General features: G+C 38.8%; 1 protein-coding gene across 1 annotated transcript in view; it reads left to right on the plus strand.

Moving 5' to 3' along the window:
* The window catches only part of LOC121965627 (adhesion G protein-coupled receptor D2), a 99,521-nt gene that overhangs the window by 46,814 nt on the left and 30,495 nt on the right, over positions 1–22,212 (plus strand). The window contains exons 22-23 of the mRNA XM_088077648.1: positions 3,014–3,067; positions 6,550–6,703. Of these exons, the coding sequence (XP_087933774.1) occupies positions 3,014–3,067; positions 6,550–6,703 (208 nt within the window). The remainder of the gene's footprint in view (positions 1–3,013; positions 3,068–6,549; positions 6,704–22,212) is intronic.

Here is a 22,212-nt window from a genome sequence, read left to right on the forward strand (position 1 = left end):
CTTTCCATTATATTGCTTCATGTGAAATGTTTTATGCTGCTGTGTTGGCCAGGAGTCCCTCATTAAATATATGTTGATCAATAGGAATATTCCTGGCAAAATAAAAGTTAAATAGTATAAATAAATAAATCACATATACACATTTACTTTTCTCTCCTGAACCCTCACCACCTTTCCAGGGGGCTCCTTTAATTCTCCCCTTCAACCTGTTTTTATTTTGTTTTGTATCTTTAACTTATGACACAAAGCACGACTGGCTTCAGGTTTCAACCTCACTTATACCTGAAATATTTGCCTAATAGAAAGATTATAGAAACACTGAACGGGAATGATCAAAGGTTGTTTTTTTTGTTTCCTCCCTTTAGTCAGAGTGGCAGGGAGAGGCCAGTGTGAGACGGGAGGTCCCTGCTCTGTCGGTACTGATTGAGGCTAACCTGCCTTGATAGCTGGGGATACAAACCTGTCCTTAGAGTGCATTAACACACATAAAGTCTATAGAGTGACGAAAAAAAACTTTGCAAAGTTACTGTTAGTTGTTAATCTGATAGAACAAATCAGTCTTTAACCATCTTAGAGTGGAGAGTGTTTACTTTGATATGCTAAAGAAAGGTGTGAAATTAACTGGTGCCTCAAAGTCAGAAAAAACTCCATTCATGAGGCTGGTTTCCAGGCTAAATAATTACCAACATGGCATGGAAGACAGACTGCGTCTGCTGCTATTACGCTCAAAATGCAGCGTTTTAATTGCTAATTACCTGACAATAGCTTTCCATTATTCATTGCAATTAGCTTTTCCTTGGTGGTCACCTTGTAATCCCATGCTTTGATGACCTTTTATTTCCATCAGCTCCAAGGATGTCGGCAGGTGTTGTCGGGCGCTCTGCTTTCATATGGTAATCGCTTAGCGCCCATTTACATGGGGAACCACGCTTTGCATCATTGCAAAACCTTGAGTGTGCGCAAAACCCCTTAAACACATAACGATCATCTAAAACAATGCCCTTCCCCTCATTGTCAAATGATTAATTAAGTTGTGTCATGTAATTGCCTCAGCACGCCGGCTGCTTTTGATATCAATGAAATCCCCAGGAATTGCTTTCCCCATTAAATTTCGTTAAGACGGTGTCTCTCCAACATCTGCACCGCGTCGAAGGCCTTTTGCGCATCTTGTCAGAAATAATAGGAGGGTTTTGGAAACATGATGCTGGTGCTGTTGATTCTGCCCTGTCACAAGGCTCAGGCTCTCTTCATTATGTGGCCCTTCACCGTTGGTAGTGTATGCAAAACATCCTCTGTATACACATGCTGTCTCTGAGACTGTGTGTGTGTGTGTGTGTGTGTTCAGTGTGGTGTCATAATTTATAACATGCTGCGACTTAATGAAGCCATAAGCCATAATGCATATTCACTAACGTGGTGGGCTGGGCTGGGACGGGCTGTAGTGATGAGTGCCCATCCACAACAAATTTACAGTGTGGCTGACAATGTGCACGGACACGTGCACGTGCACACACACATATAGACCTTATAAGTGCCAGAGGCTTTTTCATAGAGGACTTAACCCCACTTAGCTGACTACTAGCAAACTGAGTAATTCCTGTTGTTCTGTATGTTTCTTCATGTGATTTGTTTGAATAAGATTTATTACCCAGTAGTTTTTTTTATAAAATCCAGTTTTTATAATGAACAGATTCTTTAATCAAGCAAGCAGATCATTGTAAAAAATAATATTAAGATGTTCCGATGTCAAATAAATGATATTATTTTCTCTATCATTTGTTATAAAAATAATTTAAAAGAATCATTTGACATATCAGCAGACCTATTATATTGCACTGCAAATTAAAAAGCTTATATATATATATATATATATATATATATATATATATATATATATATATATATATATATATATATATATATATATATATATATAAGCTTTCTTAAAGAATATATGAGAGCTGTTGCAGATTGAATTCTAAATTTATGATGTTACTTTCTCCCAAAATTATGTCTAGTAACGCCTTTTTCACTGTCCTAAATTATATGTAATAACCTATGGTTAAATGATCAGGCAAACCATACTACCATAAAGCGCATGTGCTATTAAAGTGATTTTTAAAAATGAATGGCGTTTTATTCAGTGGACAGACAAAATTTCTGGATCGTTGTCTTGTTCGCTGTGATATCAATTACACAATATTTGCCTAAAATATTTGTTAAACTTCGTAATCATTAGTCACTAGTCATAACGAAATGGCTCAGTTACAAAATGCATTTGATTTGAATTTATAGAAAAAACTGATAAATAAAATTCACCATTTAAATATAGTTAAATCCCATTCAAATTATTACAGGTTTTTAAGCAAGGGTCTAGGCTTTAACTTTTGCAGTATTTCAAAATGAGTCATTGTTCATTTCATTTCATTTCAAAAGGAGTTTAGTAAAGCAGCTAAATTACAAATTAGGGTTGGGTGTTTCTTAAATTACAAGTATAAACTAAAATTGTATGTGTATATTCTCTGTGTCTCTAAAATCTATGAAATCCTTGTCTGGTATGTGTTAAATGAATGTGTGCAGTACACTGTTTCATCCGGAGTGTAAAAATGTAATCTGTTCTGCTAGGGCGGTCCCTTCTCCTCCAATAGCTCCATTTGTTGGTCCCGGCGCTCTATACTGACAGATGATAGCTTGAAGTCGTCTCCTTAGTTTGCCGGCTCTATGTGTCACTTTCAAGTCCCATTAGCCACTGGGACATACTGGAACACCCTCTCACACACACACACGCACACATACACACACACTTTCACAACTGCTTTCAGTGCCTCCAAACTATAACACTCCAAATTTGTTATTTCCCTTCCACATTCCCTTCTCCTTTTTACTCTGTAGGTGCTCACAGTTGTTTGCTGTGAAAGATTTTTTGTTTTGATTCATTGTTAGTGTGTTTCATTGAGCGCCGTGTCAGAAACACTTATCTCTTTCTCTCCCACTCTTCCACTCTTTCTTTCAGGTTCGAAGCACGGTCAACAGGATCAAGGAGAGGAGAAAAGCGCTTAATTTTTCAGTATGTAATCCTCTATTTTCCTGTTAAGAAGTGTGTGTAAGCATATGTCGTGGTGTGTATGTGTGTGTGTCTCTGATAACACACTGATACAACAGACTAAATTTTCCTTGCCAATAAAAGCCGGTCACAAAGCAACACCGTACATTTGCTAGCCTCTCACTAGTCGACAGTCCGTGTTAGATGCCCTTATACATCAAACATAGAGTCCCCGTAATGGCTCTCCCCCTTCCTCACTCTGCCTTTAGCAGCACCTTCATCCCAGCAATGTCAAGCTCCACGGTGGGTTACAAGTTTCTAATCCAGGACAAGCCGTCCCCTGACATTAAAGTGTCAGCCCAGTATTTATACCCTGTTGGACGCTGCTGTTTGGCTGAGGTGGTGAGTTGCTGTGTGTGCGTGTGCAGGTGTGTGTGTGTGCATTGGAAGATCATACTGTAGCCTACGCAAAGCACTTTAAAAGTACTTAATAGTCTCCAGCACACACACATAACAAGCACATAACACACACATATACAGACAATTATAGACCCTAGCACCTTGACAAACACCCACTCTCATCATCCTGCACTCCTTTGTCCCCACTATTACACACACACATACACACACACACACACACACACACACACACACACAAAATGTGTCTTGTCCCTTTTGAGTGATCACATTAACTCTGAGCTCTTTGGCCAGTAACACTTTGTCCTGCCCCTCCCATTGCACCCTGACCCGCACATATGTACCCCCTAATATTCCACACCCTCACACACTTCAGGTCATTGGAGAAGGAATGAAACTATTTCCGACAGCAGATTGATTTTTAAAATATCAGGGTGCCCCTACTTGCTTTTGACCCCCCACCTCAGACTGTAAGGATGGGAAGAAATGAAATAAATAAATAGATAAATTAAAGTGTGTGTGTGTCTGTGTGTTAGGCGAGTCAGTGGAGGGGGTCCCCCTGGGGCCCCTTGCTACCAGGTGCAGTCTGATATATTGGCTGCTCGTGTTATCAGTGAGGCCCCCCCATCTACCGTCATTTTTACTGCTTCCTCTCCCCTCTGGTGGTGGCAATTTTCCAATCTTGCCGGGTTCCGCCACCAGAATGCGTTTTTTAGCCATCACTGCCGCCTGACGGTTTTTAGCTAATGCTATTTTGTGCCATAAATCCTGCTTGAAATACTGTATCTACCTGTCCTTTGGTTAGATAGGAGACATTTGGCTCTAGATGACCGCACATGCCCCTATATATCCCCTTGTTGTAAAACATAGGATTGGGTATCGCGTCTTGCCGGCTGAGGGATAAAGAGGCTTTGGCGGTGTTACTGCATATGGGGTCATTTGAAGACGAATGGCACTTGTCGGAGATAGAGGGGTTTATGTGTTGTATTATTTGCAAAGATTGAAGGGTTAACCTAGTGGGATAAGTCCTTGCAACTGCAGTTTAAGGCTTTAAAGTGGTTATTTAAATTAAAACAGATCTTTGAAACTTTAATTTTCCTTTTTATTCATTGATCACCAACATTACAAGTAGTCAATACAAAGCTGAAATAATCTGATCTGTTAGCAAATCCAGCATTTGTAGGATGATCATGTATGATACAGATTCCATAAGGAAGGTCAAGCACCAGGCTAATACGTGTTTTTGAAACCTGAGCAAATTGTCTTGATTTATTTCCAAAACACGGTAGGAAATTACAAGTGATGAGTTACAAGAAAATTACTTGAAATCTACCAAAAAAGGTTAAAATGTAAAAAAACAAAACAAAACCAAACAAAAAAGATAAATAAATATGTAGATAAAATAGTTAATAATAATAATGTTAGTTTTCTGTACATTTTGACCTAGTTTTGCTATGATTATCTTCTTTACCTAATGTCTTGCAGTATGTGGGACATCTCTTGCCAAATTGCTCATTGCCTTTTTAGCCATATTTTGAAAGGAATCAAACCAATTTGCTCAAGTTTTTACGTTTAAATGCACGTGAAAGGCGTATTAGATGCAAAACTGATGTTGTTCCAGGTTTCAAAGGGTTAAATCATTAAGTAATTTACTGCTTCTAAACAGTGCACATGCCATCGGATAAAATGTGTTGTGTATAACCCATTACAAAACATGAAAATCATTTAAATATTGTAGCAACAATTTCACTGTATATTACTATTGGTACAGTGACATGACACACCTCTGACCTTAATGACCTCTCGTATAAATTCTACCAAACCTAATCACACACTCTCCCCTCTTAAATTCCACACTTCTGTCAACCTCTTTAGCCCTCTTCCTCATGTTAGCCCTCTACATGGGCGCAGGTCACATACACAGCCTTTTTAGCCTCAGGGGGTGGGGTTTTATACTTGTTATACTGCGCACACACACACACACACACACACACACACACACACACACACACACACACACACACACACACACACACACACACACACATTGACCAGCGTAGACAGCCTGTTTGATACCAAGTATCTCCTGACCCACCCTGACCTCCCTCTTGTACACACACAGCCAGATTGCTTTGTGAAATAAAGCTGTCAGTTGCAGGACCCAAATAAAAAACAACCCCACCCCTCAATACTCCACGCCCCTGACACCACTGAAATATAGATATAAATTGGAAGCAGATTAGTTTTTTTGATCTTAATTCAAGTTTTGACAACGTATAGGAAGCAAGGAGTTGGTTGGGATCACTCTTGGTGCTAGAAAAAAAAGAAGTGGAATTGGTACTACAATCCGGTACCACAAAAACAACCCTGGAATATCTGCATGTTGGTGGTGTCGTCCAAAAAAAGACTTTAAATCACTTATTCCGGTTGCTGCGACCCCTGGTTGGAGTGACTTAGAATTAACTGTAGCAGTTCATGAATGTTTCTCCTTCCACTTGCGAGTGTTTGTGTCATATTCATTGAAGATGGACATCAACAACACACAAAAACAGCCAGCAAGTCAAGCCCTGAGTGTTGAAGCATTCCTGCCTGATAGACGTACAGTGTGAAATATAAGAGGGCCTGGAGCCTGTTGAAGCCCCTCCGTCTGTTTGAGAGCTGTGCAAACAAATGGGTTTTCTGTGATTGCCGTTTATTTTGGTCTGGCTGGAAGATGCATGTGTGAAACAAGGAGGTCTTGGAGTTTAATTCACAGAGCAGCTGCTCAGGTTTGGTTCTGGAATTGTGGGGAGGACAATACAGTAGTCTACAAGAGCCCAATACATATATTTATGTTCTTTTATTCATTTTGACGACTTAATAGGATACCATTTGTAATCAGAGAAAAACCTCTCTTCAGTACACAATATATATATGTTCTTATTCAGTGCACAATGATGACTAAACTGGGATTTTTTTTGGACAAATTGTTCTTAATGGAACCACGATTTGAATTTTTTCAACTAAGGAATGGATGAACTTGATGTCTTTGTTCTAATTAACCCTATAGTGCTTTTCTGCAGCTGACACTGCCTTCTCATTTCTTACAGAACTGCGCCAGTTCCCGTCCATCCAGCTCAGTCACCAGCTCTCGTCCTGTCAGTTTCCCACTTGGAGCTACACCGAGCCAGGAAGAAGAGGTCACCCCTGCTTACACTTGCAGCAACACCTCCAGCCCGGGAAAGGAGGAGGACAGGACCAGAGGTGAGTTAAGACCAACAGCAGAACAGGCTATCGGACCTGTGTCGGCAAGATTGTCTTTTTGGGCCTTTGTTGAGTCAATGACATCATCATTAATGTTAGAACTTAGATCTCAGGCATGAAATGCTAATCATAGTTCTATGCAACATTAAACAGAACCAGTATTTGCTGAAATCAGATTCACCATCCTGTCTGCATCACTTTTACATACACAAAATACTCAGTTTTTTGCCCTTATTAATGTGTAACTAATATTCCTGTTTACATGCAGCCATGCATACTCTGATAACCGTGCCCTACCATGTCGATATCACTTCAAAAAAAAAAAAGTGCTACAGCTGGAGCCACTTTTGCCATTTTGCTCGACTTGTTTGACCACATGATAGAAGTGTAATATGGAAAATAAGAGGCACTCAATCTTTTTGTCTTTCATTCCTTCAGCCACCTTCTTGAAAAGAGTCATATTCAGTCTATTATGACATTTGTTGGCACAAATGCTGGGCAGGGTCATTGTTCTTCACATATTAAATTGTAGCATAAAAAGAATATTTAATGGAAACTTTAGATTATGCAAGTAAATTATGTCACACCGCATCCTCTCCTGTTTTGTGTGTGTGTTTTGAGTGTATGCTGTATAAGGCTAATAGTAATAGAGTTGTAGTATCAAAAATGAAAGTAACAGGGCACCGAGTAGCTCACCTGGTCGAGCAGGCGCCCTGTGTACAAAGGCTATGACCTTGCTGCACTGGCCATGGGTTAGATTCCAACCTGTGGCCCTTTGCTGCATGTGGCCCTTTGCTGCCCCTGTCTCTCCCCCTTTCCCTCGATAAGCTGTCCTGTCAAATAAAGGTAAATCCCAAAAATAATCACAATTTAATTCCATAGTCTCAAGTTTCTGGCTACTCCTTAATTCATATGAGTTATGTGCCAAAAAATGCAGAACCCCAGAAACTTAAATAAAAAAGAAAGAAAAAATGGGTGCCATTTTGGATTGATGTATCCAGCATTTACAATACATCCATGCTTCGGTCCTAACTGTGCTAAATAGAATTTAAAATAGCTGCCACTGGAATAAAGCAATAACTACTTTTAGACTTCTAACTTTCGAATTCAGTTGCAGTTGGGTTTTTGGTGATTTAACTCCATTATGACTATCTCTAAGTCACGTTTCCCACAGTTTTCGTGGTTGATCAGAGGATTTGCACCAGCTTTCTTTGGAACTGAACATAATAGCAAGACACAAGTTTGCTTGCTAATTTGATTACTCTGCTGGCCTTGCTTCTCAAAAAGCACAACCAATCCACCGTCACTTAAAAAGAACAAGGAAGGCCAACCAGCATACGCTATTTTTTTAAATAAGAATCAAAAGATGAAATCTGAATGTATAAGAATAACTGGAATATTTTGTGGGTTGTGTACCTTTTTTTCTTAACGTACGCTCTCTTTTGAAGAGGGGCAGCACCTGTAACCTTGTTTTTTTGAAATTTTCAGTTCAAAAGTGTTAATTTTGCCTTTGAAGGATTTTTCATTTTTACTGTACAGTTTAGTGCCTCCAATGCAGCCGAGCCTTTTCACAGATTAATTCAATGGAATTAACAAGTGTAGACAGTTCTGTGTGTGTGTATGTGTGTGTGTGTGTGTGTCTGTGTCTGTGTCTGTGTGTGTGCACAGTATGTGGGTGGCAGACTAGGAAGGCTTCACCCCATTTATCCAAACATCTATTGCATGATTCCCACTTGATGACTTGAGTTACAATGGCAACCACCTCTCACATTTTTCGAGGTAATATCTTTTCCTTAAGACCTGTTTTTTGTTTCTTTCTTGTTGTCCAAAAAAAGTTTATTATTCTCCATCAGTTACAGTTTAGCAAGGGCTGGGCAATATGGAGAAGATCAAATATCACAATATATTTGACCAAATACCTCAATATTCAATTGCGATAATAGTGTAGGATTTACTATTGGTGCTTTCACAAAATATTTACACAGTGAGATTTCTTTTTTTATTTATAATCATCAGTAATGTGAATATAATGACTAAGTGGGTAAAGGCAAATAATAGAATAGGTAGAACAGAGTAGTAAGTTTCAAGGCTATACCACTTTACTGTAATGCAGCCTTTAAAACCAAGGGGAAAAAACACTCACAATATCAAAAATACAATAAGACCAGAATGGTACATTTTTGGTTGAAACTCTTTTGGATCTGTGTTGGTTTCATTTTTGTGAAGGTTTTATTTAGTTTGTGGTTTTGCCAGTTGTATTGGAAATTATAGAGAGGTGTTGTATTTAGTCTACCTTCATTGATGGTCAAAATATTGGAACCACTACAGCCTTTATACTGATCATAAAGTTGAATTTAGTTTCAGCTGTGTACATATCTATATTCCCCACTGTTTCCCCACTGGCATATCTGCAAGGCATTACTGCAAGCACTCTGAAACAGAGAGTAGCGACTGGCTTGTTGAGTGAAATCAGACATCAGAAAATCTCCTGTTAAACTTTAACACTAACCAGACACCCTGCCTTCAATCTGGCTGCCTGACCCGTGCTGCACTCAGCAGAGTTAAGAGTCATTTGGTTGTGGAAAAAATTGGAGACACCAGTTTCAAAGCAGGGAAAGTAAGAGGGAGAGGTCGATCCCTGGTTTCATTTTGTAATTTAAAGCTGGTTTTAGTGTCTCTTGCTCTGTTGCCCTGGTTGATGCAGCATTTGCAACATTAAATACTTTTGATTTTTTATTTATTTATTTGCAAAAGTAGTCAAAACTAAGAAACAAAAACTTCAATAAGGGAAAAAAATAAGCAGAGGTTTTTAGGGATGGGAATCCCCAGAGGCCCCCTGATACAACATTATCATGATACAGTGGGTCACAATAGAATATTTGCGCGATTTTTAATGTTTTGCAATATTCTGAGTATTGCGATAACATATATTGCAATATATTGTGATTTAGAACTTTTTCTCAGCTGCAAATTAAGGAAAAAACTTTGTCAGCATCTGTTTTTAACTAATAAGATAATTTTTTTGTCTCTTGATAGCAATTAAATCATTTTTATTGCAGCAACATGTATGTTCTGGACTGAAAAAGCCATTGATTTCATTATTTTATTAGACTGCCAAAAGTTTCATTTGTATTGGTAATATTAATCATTTACACAATAAAAAAAATCAATACTTGGCATCTGTGTATCAATACAATATTGGCATGCAAAATACTGTGCTGTATCGATTTTTTCCCCACCCCCAGAAGTTTTTGAAAATATGCCAAAAATTATGTAAAAGACAACTAAAACAGTATATTATACACAATAACAGAAATAACTGAGTAGACATGATCCCTTATTTAGTTTCTTTATTTATTGTTAATGAGACTGAACAATTAAATCAAAACACATCATCGCCATCTGTTAAATACCATGTTAGTCGTGGTTTGTGACGTACAGTAATGATATTCACATTTGAACACTGCATGTGCTCTGTGTTATCGCTCCTTGTTGCCGCTGTGTGCACCTCTCACACTGTGATTTACAGCGTTTCCTTTGCAGGTGATTTGCATGGTCCTCAGCACTATTACTGTCTCTTTCATTCACTCAGCGCGCAGTAGTTAAATCAGCCCCTACGTCACACTTACATGACTGAACCTCCAGTGCGACCTGACAAATCAAACTTGGCAGCAGGAGTCATGTTTTTGATGTAACACAATTGCAGAAATAATTGATTGTCAGTTGATATTATTCAGTCCATTTGCTACCCCTACAATCTGCTTCTGACTCAATGCTACAACATGCAAATGCGATCGGCTCTGTGTGATTGAGTGCTGGGACTTTCTTGGCGGCCAAGCGCTCATACACTACTAATGCTTCTGTATGTTGCTATTCAACAGGGCACACACAGGCAAACATGCACTCTCAGTTCACTGTGACTAATCATCATGACAAACCCAACTCACTTGATTATAATCTAGTACTACATGAGAGGTGATTGAATATTTGTTTTCATACCGGGCTATTTTTCACAAGTCTGTGGTGCTGTGAAGAGTTGATTCTATTTAAATGAAATCAGCCATAAACATTGTCATGCGGAATGGCTACAATATGAAAATTCACTTTGGCAAGCAGTGTAACAAATTAAATGTTTGCTGCATCTGCCATTTTCAATAAAACACCATTTATATATTTTTTAAATAAAAAATAAATAAAAAAGGAGAAAAAGTTAGAAAATCTAGCCAAACCATGCTAGTCTAGAATGAATATTTTGGAAATTGGTAGCTTTACATTTATAATGCCTTTATTTGAACTCCGTGCTACACCTGTGGTACGATATGCCTTCTCATCATAAAGCACAAACAACAAACAGATGGGCCCTATTTTTCCTAACAATAGCCACACCATTTCCTAAGTGATAGTGGTAGCTTGCATGTACAAGGTCAACCCCTTCTTATGCCTTTTCCATCTTTCTGTTTACTCAAGTTGGTTGGCACAAATGTCCAAGGCAGACAGTGGATTATGTTGAGGGTACATGGTGAAAAATATGAACAAAGTAAAGCACATTTTTGCTGTGAGCACAAGAGAAGGACAAGTGCATAATGAAGGAATAGGGGGTGAAGTGTGTGGGGGGATTTGGATTGAAAGGGGAAGGGTTGTGTGGGTGTTTGTGTATGTGTATGAGTGTTGCATTCTTGATGAGATGGCCCCACACAATGGCTGAGTTGAAGGTTGTGAGCCCTTTAAAGCAGGAATAATATGCCGGATCACTAATGTTACCTCACATCATGTTCTTGCTTTGTTAAAGCCTCCTTCTCAACGAACAAAGATGGCCAAGCAGTTACCTTTCTTTTATGGTTCATGTTTTGGACTGAAAAGGTCATTTAGTTTTTCTGTGGGCGCCTCTTTTTTTTCTTCAAACAGTGTTGGACTGGACTGCCGGTATTGATTTACTTCCAGTCCAGTAGGGGTATGTCACACTGTTTCATGACCAATTTGTGTCAGTGTTTGATGGTGTAATTGACATGGCACTTTTATTTAATAGAGATGGGATGATTTTATCCTGGATTGTGAAAAACATTCAAAATAAGTTGATCTTGGTGAATGTATATTATAGTGATAGTACTGTATCCAGCAGCACCCAAAGAAGTTGTTGGGCAACCAATAAAAGGCACTCTGCACAGACTCAAAAATGTAAGACTTTAGTCAAGCATTGGCATATTTCACATTGAAATAATAAATTCAAATAGTGTGGAAAAAATAAAAGTTAAATTACTATTTAATGCCTGAATTATTATAATTCAAATATATAGGGCTGGAAATATATGTCCCGGCTTTTATTGTGGTAGTCTATGACTAAAGTGATGTCATATCCACCTCAAGAAAAATAAAGGCAAAGTGAGAAAACGGGCAATGGCCAACAGTTTGAGGACACTTACCTTTAGCTGTTTCCTTCTCACTAAAAAGGGTGTTCACTAAAATAAGATGTGTACACTGTCTATGATGCAATAAAAATATTTGTTTCTTTTAAAAAATGTGAAGTAATACCAGCATGATTGAGTGCCATTTTAGGAGTTGTAAGTAAATTCGGATGATCATTGGAATAATTATTTTGGCCTGGATAATTTCGATAATTTTAAAGAAGTGACACGATGACATGCAGCAAAGGACAGTCAGGGCATATCCTCTGTGCATGGGGTGCCCATGGGATGAGCTACCAGGCGCCTCGTGAAATGAAATGTTGATATTGTTCCATGCCGACTACTCCCTGATATTATTTTCTAATGGCATAATTTTTATAGATGTGAGGGTCACAATCATGTTAGATTTTTTAGTCAGGTAATATGTGGTTTATGTCTGCATAATCTGTTGACAGGTGATTTTAATTAAGAAAAGATACATCATGTGCATTTGTCACAAGTTCATCTTAGCAAACCTGATTTTTTGTGTCATTTCCAGTTTTCATAACCCAACTTGTAGGAACCATATGCCTGCACATTGCTGACATCTGACACCCCTTCCCCTTCCTCTCTTCCTAACATGTGTTCCTCAGCATCCCGCGCAATTAGGGGCCTTGTAGATAAAGTAGTGTGTCGGTCTATTGCATGCATCTTCTGCAGATTACACACAGATCCTTTGCTGACACCACCATGGGGTTGACTCCCCGTTGCCTCCCTCCACCCACACACCATCACATGTCATACATGTTTAGTCAAGTTCATTGACATGCAGCAGGATCGGCTGCTCAAAAAATACAAAAAATGAAGAAATATCCCCTTGTGTAATGACAGCATGTTTGCAGCAATTTAATGAGTGCTCGCTGTTGAAACAGTTTCTTCAATTGCAAGTCCACTTCTGTAGTGTGCGCCATGAATAGAGCTGTGAAATCCTGACAAAGTCAAATGTCACATATTTTTTTCAATACATAATCTGAATGTGTATATATATATATATATATATATATATATATATATATATATATATATATATACACACATACATATATACATATATATATACATACATATACACATATATATATATATATATATATATAGAGAGAGAGAGAGAGAGAGATGGATAGATGGATAGATATAAAGGACAGTCATCATCTTTTTGGGATAAACCTTATGTCAATAATTACGTACGAGAAAACTTCTATGCCACCTTTACCCTCAAGAACATAAAAGCTGCAGTGACTACTGCCTCATTTGATTCTTTTCTGTGTGCTTTTTGCTCCTTTGGATGTCCAGGTCTAAATCTGATAATGTGGCATAAACTCAAGTGTGTCATTCAAGTGTACTTAATGCATGGATGTTTGACTGTATTTGGATATCTTGCCCAGAGTGTTAAGTGATAATATCCTTGTACTGCATGGATCCTTGTACTATTTACTCAAGGGGTGTAACAATACACAGAAGTCACGGTTTGGTTTAGGGGCCACGTTTTGTTCCAAGATCGGTACCTTGAAAAAACACAAATGCATAAAGACATTTTTATTTTTTTATTTATTTTGAACAGACAGTAGTGCCTGTGCCTAAGGCAGACACAATCCTTTCCCTGGGGACGAAAGCAGTATTTTCATGGTAAAAACTATTTTCTTGATAAAGATAAGGAACATTTTAAACAGATCTCTTAATCTGCATTACGCTGTATGAACACTGAGCAAATAATTTCCCAAAAGGCAACAGGTCGCAAAATACTATGAAACTAAAAAAGCATCCCTTATCCTACGAAATTTAAAATATAAAATAAATAGAATACTAAATAATAATGATAATAGTAATAATAACATTGCTTCAGGATTGCTTTTGAATCTAAAGGCTGCTTGAAAACAGCACCGATAAGGAGGTAGGCTCTGGTTTGTTTTTTTCCTGATCTCAGTGATCGCCACATCTGTTGAATGTGCGTAAGCATGTTGAGCATGATTCCATTCACAGGCCATAGTGTGACTGACTCACACGCCAGTCAGCTTGTTGTTGCTAACAGCACACAGCAAAACATTTGCAGGCAGAACTTGTGCTTGTGAACTTTGGTTCCACATTATGTGCATCGATATACATACCATATATTGTACATGCGGCTGTGTGTACTAAACTGTGATCCCTGTACTGTGACCCCCGTTCCATGACCCCCGTATTGTTATGATTCGGCAAAAATAAGCAAACCATCACAGCCTATATGTGCACGTAATGTACGTGCCATTTTTAATAACAATACTTTTAACCCTTAAGAGAAATTTGTATAACATTATGTAGCACTATTCTACAGTAAAGTCTCGTAGGACCAGAAAAAATGAGTATAAACAAGGGATGATAACAACCAATTGATCGATTAATCGCTCATAAACAATTTAATCAAACGTGAAATTTAATCAGTTCAGCAATAGGCTGTGAAATGCTGTCACAATATATGCAATATGTTGCTGTGAGCTTTGACTGAGGATAAAAAGAATTTGGTATTGTTTGATATTCAGTCAAAGTTTTTATGTTTTTTTTTTTAATGGTAATTAATCTATAATTAATTTTTACTGATTAATCAATCAAGTAAAATGCTTACATTTGCAACCCTAGTATACACACATTAAATCAAGTGTATGTGTGGTCTGAGGGCTGTTTTAATACAGCAACAGGTTATAATAGGCTGTTGGTATTTGGAGATACCAAACATGTTTTAGGAAGAGTAAGAAGAAGAATTTGTTGCTGTGGGAATTCACATCACATTGATAATTACTACAGCAAAACCACAGACACTAGAGGTGAGGTGTTCCTGTGTGTCTGTGTGACAGAGAGGTATTTGGCCTCTGAACGGCAGCTCGTGTTCAATGTCTCACTGATGAAAAGTGATGTGTACTAATTCTACATCTGCTCAAACCAAACAGGACTCGAAAGTTCAGCCAAGTCCCAAAAAAATCACTTCCTCACAACTTATCTTCCGCTGCCCTTTCTCTGTGCACAAATTAAATTTGATGGTTTTCCCTGCATCCTTTTTACATGTTGAAGTGATGGGCAAATAAGTGGATATGACTTTGGGGTTTTGTGTGTGTGTACATATGTATTTGAGTGTGGATTGAGATTTGGCTGTTTAGAGGATATGCGGCCCTGGAAAGGGCTCTTGTCATGTGGGCTGAAGCTTTGAGGATTTGATTGTAGCCTCAGTGTAAATACCCAAACAAACAGGCAACAGTCAAAATGTGCTATGGGTTTGCCATGTATTTACATTCCTCTTCCTCTCTCCCGCTTGGTTTCTCTCTTCGTCTTGCGTCTGATTTGTTAATTTGTATTTACTCGCTAGCTTTCCTGTCTTTCCTCTTTTGCTCCCTCTCTTCCTCTGACACACATTCCTTCCATTCTCTTTTTTCTCTCAGTATCTGAGTGATATTTGTAATATTTGTGGTTCCAAGTGTCATGACTAAATTAAGAGAATGACTTTGCGGCAGGAATTAAGATTTAAATTGTCAGTCAAAGCACTTGTCCACCATTTCTCACAGTTGTGTGAAAAATTTAAAGAAGATTCTTTGATCATTTGAAACACTCAAACGACTGCATTTTCTGCACTCATGCTACATTCTGGCATTTCATATTCATCACATCCAATGAAACAAATCCAAAGATGAAATATTGAGCCCATTTGGTTGTTCTTAAGTGGCTTTAAGCGCAACTGTTTATGCATATTCACCCAACCGCTACAAAGCGTAGCAGGCTTCTCGAATTTGTTTTCCGCAGCTGTTCTGCATAACAACGCCACGCTATCACGCACAGGCGAAAGTCTGGTGAAGGGAATCTATTCATAATTCAAAGAAACAACACGGCACAAGCTATGGCGTTGTCAGATATAACAAATTGAGGAGGAAAAGAGTTGAATTTGTATCTGCTTACAGAGGTTGACTGCATTATACATACTGCAGGTGCCGCTGAGTTCGTGGTAATAGGATATATGATGGATGGCCAGGCCGCATGGGCTCCCATTCCTCTGGGTTATTCATCTATTTATCTGCTTATTTATTTATTCCTTCACCCAGAGAGACCCTCACAAACTAAAGATTTGCCTAAGGTGCAATAGTGCTTAAAAGAGGCCGAGCACTGGCCAGTATGGAAATGGGGCTAAGTAGTCCGAGGTCTGGAAGTCCTCTGTTGAGCATGTGTCAGGTGTACTCATGTCTGTGCTGATGTTTATTGGCGGTGTTGGTGGTTTATGGGGGGGGCTGAAGTTTGCTGAATCTCAATAGTTGTTCTTTCAACAAAACCATGACACATTTTCTCCGTAGGAGCTTCTTAGAAACCACAAATGAAACTTGTATTTCACAGAAATACAGTAGAACATGCATGTAAACTTGTCCAGACATATCTCAACATGTTAGAGCCAAGTTTGTCTCTTGAATTGTTATTAGTACTGCACAGTGGGTTTGTAGAGAGTGTGCAGAGAAGACACCCCTATCTTGAGCAGCTTGTACCCCTATCACTTGATCAACTTCAACAAATGTTTTAAATTGGGCAATCGAGTGGTCACAGGTTCAAGTCCCCATCCGGACCAAGTATGTAGTGTGGACTTGTAGCTGGAGAGGTGCCCTTGAGCAGGGCATCAAACCCCCAAATGTCCATCAACAGCCCCCATTTAATACATGTATAGGCCTGTTTATATCCCTCTGGGATTAATAAAATATATAGAATAAAATGAAATAAATAAATAAATAAAGCTAAAAAGATGTCCGGAAAATGGCGATGCGAAAAAAAGGCATTCCTGCACAGCGGAAAGATGCAAAGCAACCAAACATGTATTATAAAAAAAACAAGATACCGGACGCCAAGATGGAGCATATTGGTAGATGGACTTCCACTTGTAGGTATAGAACTTTTCTTGTCGTTTGTCCACTCAAAGCTCTTGCACACTCCTTGTCACATTCAACCATTCACATATACACATTTATACACTGGTGGCCAAGGCTACTATACAAGGTGCCAACAACTACTCACTTTTTAAACATTCAAACAAACTGCCATCAGGAGCAATTTGGGGTTGAGTATCTTGCCCAAGGATACTTTGATATGCAGACTAGAGAAGCCGGGGATCAAACCACTGAACTTCTGATTAGTGGGTGACACGTTTTGCCTCCTGAGCCACAGCCACCTATTAAGCCTAATAGAATTGAATGGAATGGAATCGCCTGATGCATTTCACAAAAAAAGTTTCTAGCTTCCAGATTTACTTTCCTGGTGTGCGGCTCTCTGAAAATGCGCAGTAGTGTTTCTCCCTCTCGCTCACAGATGTCACAGATTCCAAAATTGTATTTTACAAATAGAAAACTTCAATGGATTGGAAAACCAGAAAAAAAAAGAGTTTAAATTGACCTCGTTTGCAGTTTAAGCTGGCTTGTCGACAGTTTATATGTATTTATTTTTTACACTGGTGGCCTGAAAAATCTTGGAAGCAAGGGTAAGCAGCGTTCCTGTGGGCCTAAAAGTAACAGAATGGATGTAAGCTACATCTAAGCTCTTTACCAAAAAGAATATATTCACATTTAACCCCTTTGTAATCACCATCATTTTATTTAGGAACTGTAACTTAATTTCTTTTTTTCTAATTAACTGTAACACATAACAATTACGTTATGTGTTACACACACACATGTTTATTTTCTTAATTTATACATAACTCAGTCAAATAAAAATTGTTACCCCCACTGCCTGCTGGTGCAGGACTGAATCCCACAACTATCCCACTGTCTAAATAAACTAAAGAACATTTCCAAAGTTGGAAATATTAAATATCCACTTGTGAAATTCAAGACCAGATAGCTGTGAAACTGAAATCAAGCAGTCAGCAACACAACATGAAACCAAACCCACAGGGACAGGGATCCTTTGATCACATACAACCATCAGCTGCCTTACATGTTTAACCCTGTCAGTGCTCCTTTACCAGGGATGTCACACAAGGACCTACATGTGCCCTAGAGCAGGTCACCTCTCCTGGGCTGTCTCACAGTTTACCCCCAATTTAATCATGCCGTTCTCCAGCATAGAGGGACACTACACTATCTTAGTAAATATGCATTATGTAAAGCTGCATTGCGCAATATTTTTATATAAAAATACATCAGCAAGTATCAAGTATTGTCCAGCCATCCTTGTGTGTTTATTTTGCTTTTTCATACACACACACACACCAATTTTTCTGCAAATGTCTTAATGCAGTACTAAAGCATTCCCCACTACTACCGTCGTGCAGCTGCCAACAGCATCTCTAAACCAATATCAGCACCTCCACCTCCTCCCCCCAGAACATTTTTCTATCGTCCTCATCTCAACAGCCCATGGCAACGACATAGCCGGCAGCTTATGACGGAACAAAGTGGGGAAGAGGGAGGGAGGAATGGGGTAAGGGGGGCGTCAGGCCGTAGATCAGGGCAGGGAGGATGGCGGCGCGACCAGGGGGTGACAGGGGAATAACATCCCTTTCTCCTCAATCGACAGGGACCATAACTCCTGCCTCTCCAGGGACAGATTGAGAAAGGCAATAGCCCAAGGGGCTGTGAAGCACGGATGCTTAGGAGAATTGAAAGTTAAAAGAAAAACGCAGTTTGCCGAGCCACTGCCACTGATTCAGCCCACAGCACTGCTTTTTGCTCCTGGAATTTTCTTATTTCTTGTAGTTCTTTTTTTTCTCCACACGGCAACAGAAAGGCCCAAGTGGTTACTGTCCATATAAATTATCAAACAATAAATCTCAAAGGGTTGTCATGCAGTATTTTCCCAATTTTTGGAGAGTTTTGTGCACTTGGTGCAGTTGGTGGGCAAATGTGCACATCTTTCTTTTTTAGTGACTTGAGGTGTTGGCCTCAATTGGCCTACAGTAAATTGTTTTTTGGTGGGAAAATGTGATGAGATGAAAATTGTTTCTGTAGAGATAAACTTTCTCCTTTGACTTCCTTGACACCAGTTTATAGTAACCTGTCGACATTGGCCAAAAACATGGCATTATGTTTTAACCCTAGTAGTAACGTCTACTCTGCCAGACATGTGTTGTGTTTGCTATGGCAAAGCTGATGCTGGTGGGCATGAATATTCCAATGATAAGTGTTCAGATTTTACTTGTGCATTACCACCTTTGATAGACAGAAGGCCAAGAACTAATTTTACATTCAACTGGATAAAGTCTCACTTTCTCAAAAAAATTTGTAAACTTATTTTTATCTGTCCCACCAGAAATGTGTAGTTATAGCTGACTCTGAAGTCTAGGTCATAAGCAGTGGCTCCCCAAAGTGGTGGCCAGAGGAGGCCATGTCCCTTCTGATACAATTAGCGGGCCCACACCACCCCCTCCTCCCCAGCAAAAATTATTGTAGTTCTACATTACTCTCTTAGTATGTGCTCATTTTTAGGCTAGCGCAAAGGCGATTATATCTTGTGAAGCTAGACAACTCAAGGCATCCATTAGTACAACTATGTTTGCATAGCTTGTTGAAAAGAGGGTTAAATAACGCTCCAAATTTAGGTTAAATTTTGTCGAGCTGGCATGGTCATTTTCAAAGGGGTCTCCTAGACTCTCACCTCAAGATATCTGAATGAAAATGGGTTTTATTGTTACCCATGAGTCTCCCTTAAACTTGAAAGAGGCTTGTCCCAGTAAATTGTAGTGTTCCTCTCAATCAATGTGCTCCTTCAAATTAAAGCTGTATATTTAGGAGTACCCGCTTGGTAGAACAGGCGCCCCATGTCTGGAGGCTATGTCCTTACCACAGTGGCCACAGATTTGATTCCAACACGCAGCCCTTTACTGCATGTCATCCTGTCTCTCTTTCCCCCTTTTACTTTGAAGCTGTCTTATCCAATAGAATTAAAAGAAAAAAAATGGGAGAAAAACGATTTTGGTTTTATTTTTTTAAGGAAAAGGAAAACCAGTCTGTTTGATGAACAATGAATTGCCCAACACTTGTATACATAGAATACACATTAAAACATGGTTGTTTTTTCTCGTAAATGGATTTTGCTTTAATGTACCACCCCAAGATTATCAGTGGCCCTATTTGGCCACCGCAATGAAAAAAATCTAGGGGCGCCACTGGTGAGTTATGAGCCATATAATGATTTTACAATAGTATAACATAGGAAATAACACTGTTAACTGCTATGTGATTATACAGTTAATGCTGTGTCAGCAAAGAGATCACAGCTCCTCTCTCCCTCCGTTTTATCTTGATGGTTCAAACTCGTCATCATTCTCCCCTCACACTGTCTGTTGTCTCAGTTTTTTTCATTTCTCTCTTCTGGCAGCCTCAGTCTCTCTCTTCTCTCTTTTTCTTCGCCTTTCTTTTATCTCTTTATTTCACTCTTACTTTCCTTTCTCTCCGTTGATCACACTTCTCCTCCACAGGCATATTCCTCTTTTTGGAACAGGCGGACTGCCACTTTATAGCCTGATCAATTTTCAAGTGGCTTATTGAATAGCTTTTAATGGCCTTCTTTACTTTCAGTTGCAACCCGCAGAGTGTCTGCTGCTCCAGGGCTTCTGTGATGACTCGCCAGAGAGAGATAGACAATAAATTATAATACATCGTCTCTGGAAAATTACGCATGTTTAATCATTGATTTTTACTGGCTCATCACGATAACATTATCCCAGTGGACAGCGTGGACAAAAGAGTGGCTCATAAAAGAAAAGAGGTTGAATTAGTTATGGCATTTTAAAGAGTCAGGATGACAAAATGAAATGTTGGCATAACCAACTTCCTTTATTTAATACACAGGATATTGATTGGTTGTGTTGCTGTTATATACGCGGATTATTTAATGCAGTAACCATTTAGATAAGTAAACCCTTCTACAGATGTTGAGACAAAGACAAAAATAAATGTCAGCTATGACTGTATGTTTCAATGGCCGAGGAAGGGAAAGAACAGGATCTTTTAAAATGATGCATGGTAATATAGTACATCAGTTATTTTTCTTAAGGACTCTCAAACATGGTCTATTCTCTCCTTTCCTAAAGTTGAAATAATTTTAAGCAAAAGTAACCCTCTGTTGCCTTCTCAATGTATCATTGAACTGACATAAAGTTTATAGCAAAGATGGTGGAGTTATTCAGACAGGATTTAGGAAGCCCTTTAAAACCTGAAAAGTTAAGTTTCTGCAGTTTATTTTAATGCATACAAAAACTAATATATTCTCTCTTCTCTTCCTGAACCAAATAATATTTTTTTTCATTTTTTTTTGGTTGAAAAAATACAGAATTTAACTTTTGATGTATAGATGAATAAAAAAAATAATTAAAAGAATGCATGGTTGTTTTTATCGCACAGACTGCAAAAAGTTGCAAAAATAACTACTAATGTAGCTAACTATTACTGTATATCTCTAGTTTGGTCTGCTTTCCTCTCTGTCACATCCATTATGATTTCACCTCAACAACTAGAGTGCAAGAAAGGTGAAATTTCAATGTGTGTGCACTGAGATTTATCGTCTGCATATAAAAAAATATCAGGATCATTAAGTCCAACTCTGCAGCCATCAAGCTGATGAAAGCTGGCAAACACACAGACTTCATAACACCTGGTGTGCGTGCCAGTGTGTATGTGTGTAAGAAATGTGATAGGGTAGATTGACTTCTAATATAAATGGTAGATGTGTCTACTGACATCCGTAAAGTGGTGCCCTTTGTGTCCCTGCCTGGCAACCTCATTTTCTCCTTGTGTGTTTCTGTGTATCACAGAGGGTGTGAGAAAAGGAGGGTTGTTGTTCTACTTAGTTTGTGTCTGTTTGTGTGCAAACAATATTTGTATCTCTTTGTGTTTGAAATATTGCAATGCAAAACTTGTGTATGTGTGTGTTTCTGAAGGTCTGTGGATGTGAGACAATTAGTTTTGGTTAGTGAGAGAACAAGTCAGTGGACCTGCATACGTGTGTGTACGCAAATTTCCCCATGAACATCCACACTCCCTCCCTCTCCCTCTCTATTACACACACCACACAGAGTACACACACACAAACACACTTGGGCAGGTTAACCCTCCTCCACACCGGCACCTGCTC

This window comes from Plectropomus leopardus, chromosome 5 (assembly GCF_026936395.1).
Source record: "Plectropomus leopardus strain MGB_pleo_1.0 chromosome 5, ASM2693639v1, whole genome shotgun sequence".
In the NCBI taxonomy this organism is placed as follows: domain Eukaryota; kingdom Metazoa; phylum Chordata; class Actinopteri; order Perciformes; family Serranidae; genus Plectropomus; species Plectropomus leopardus.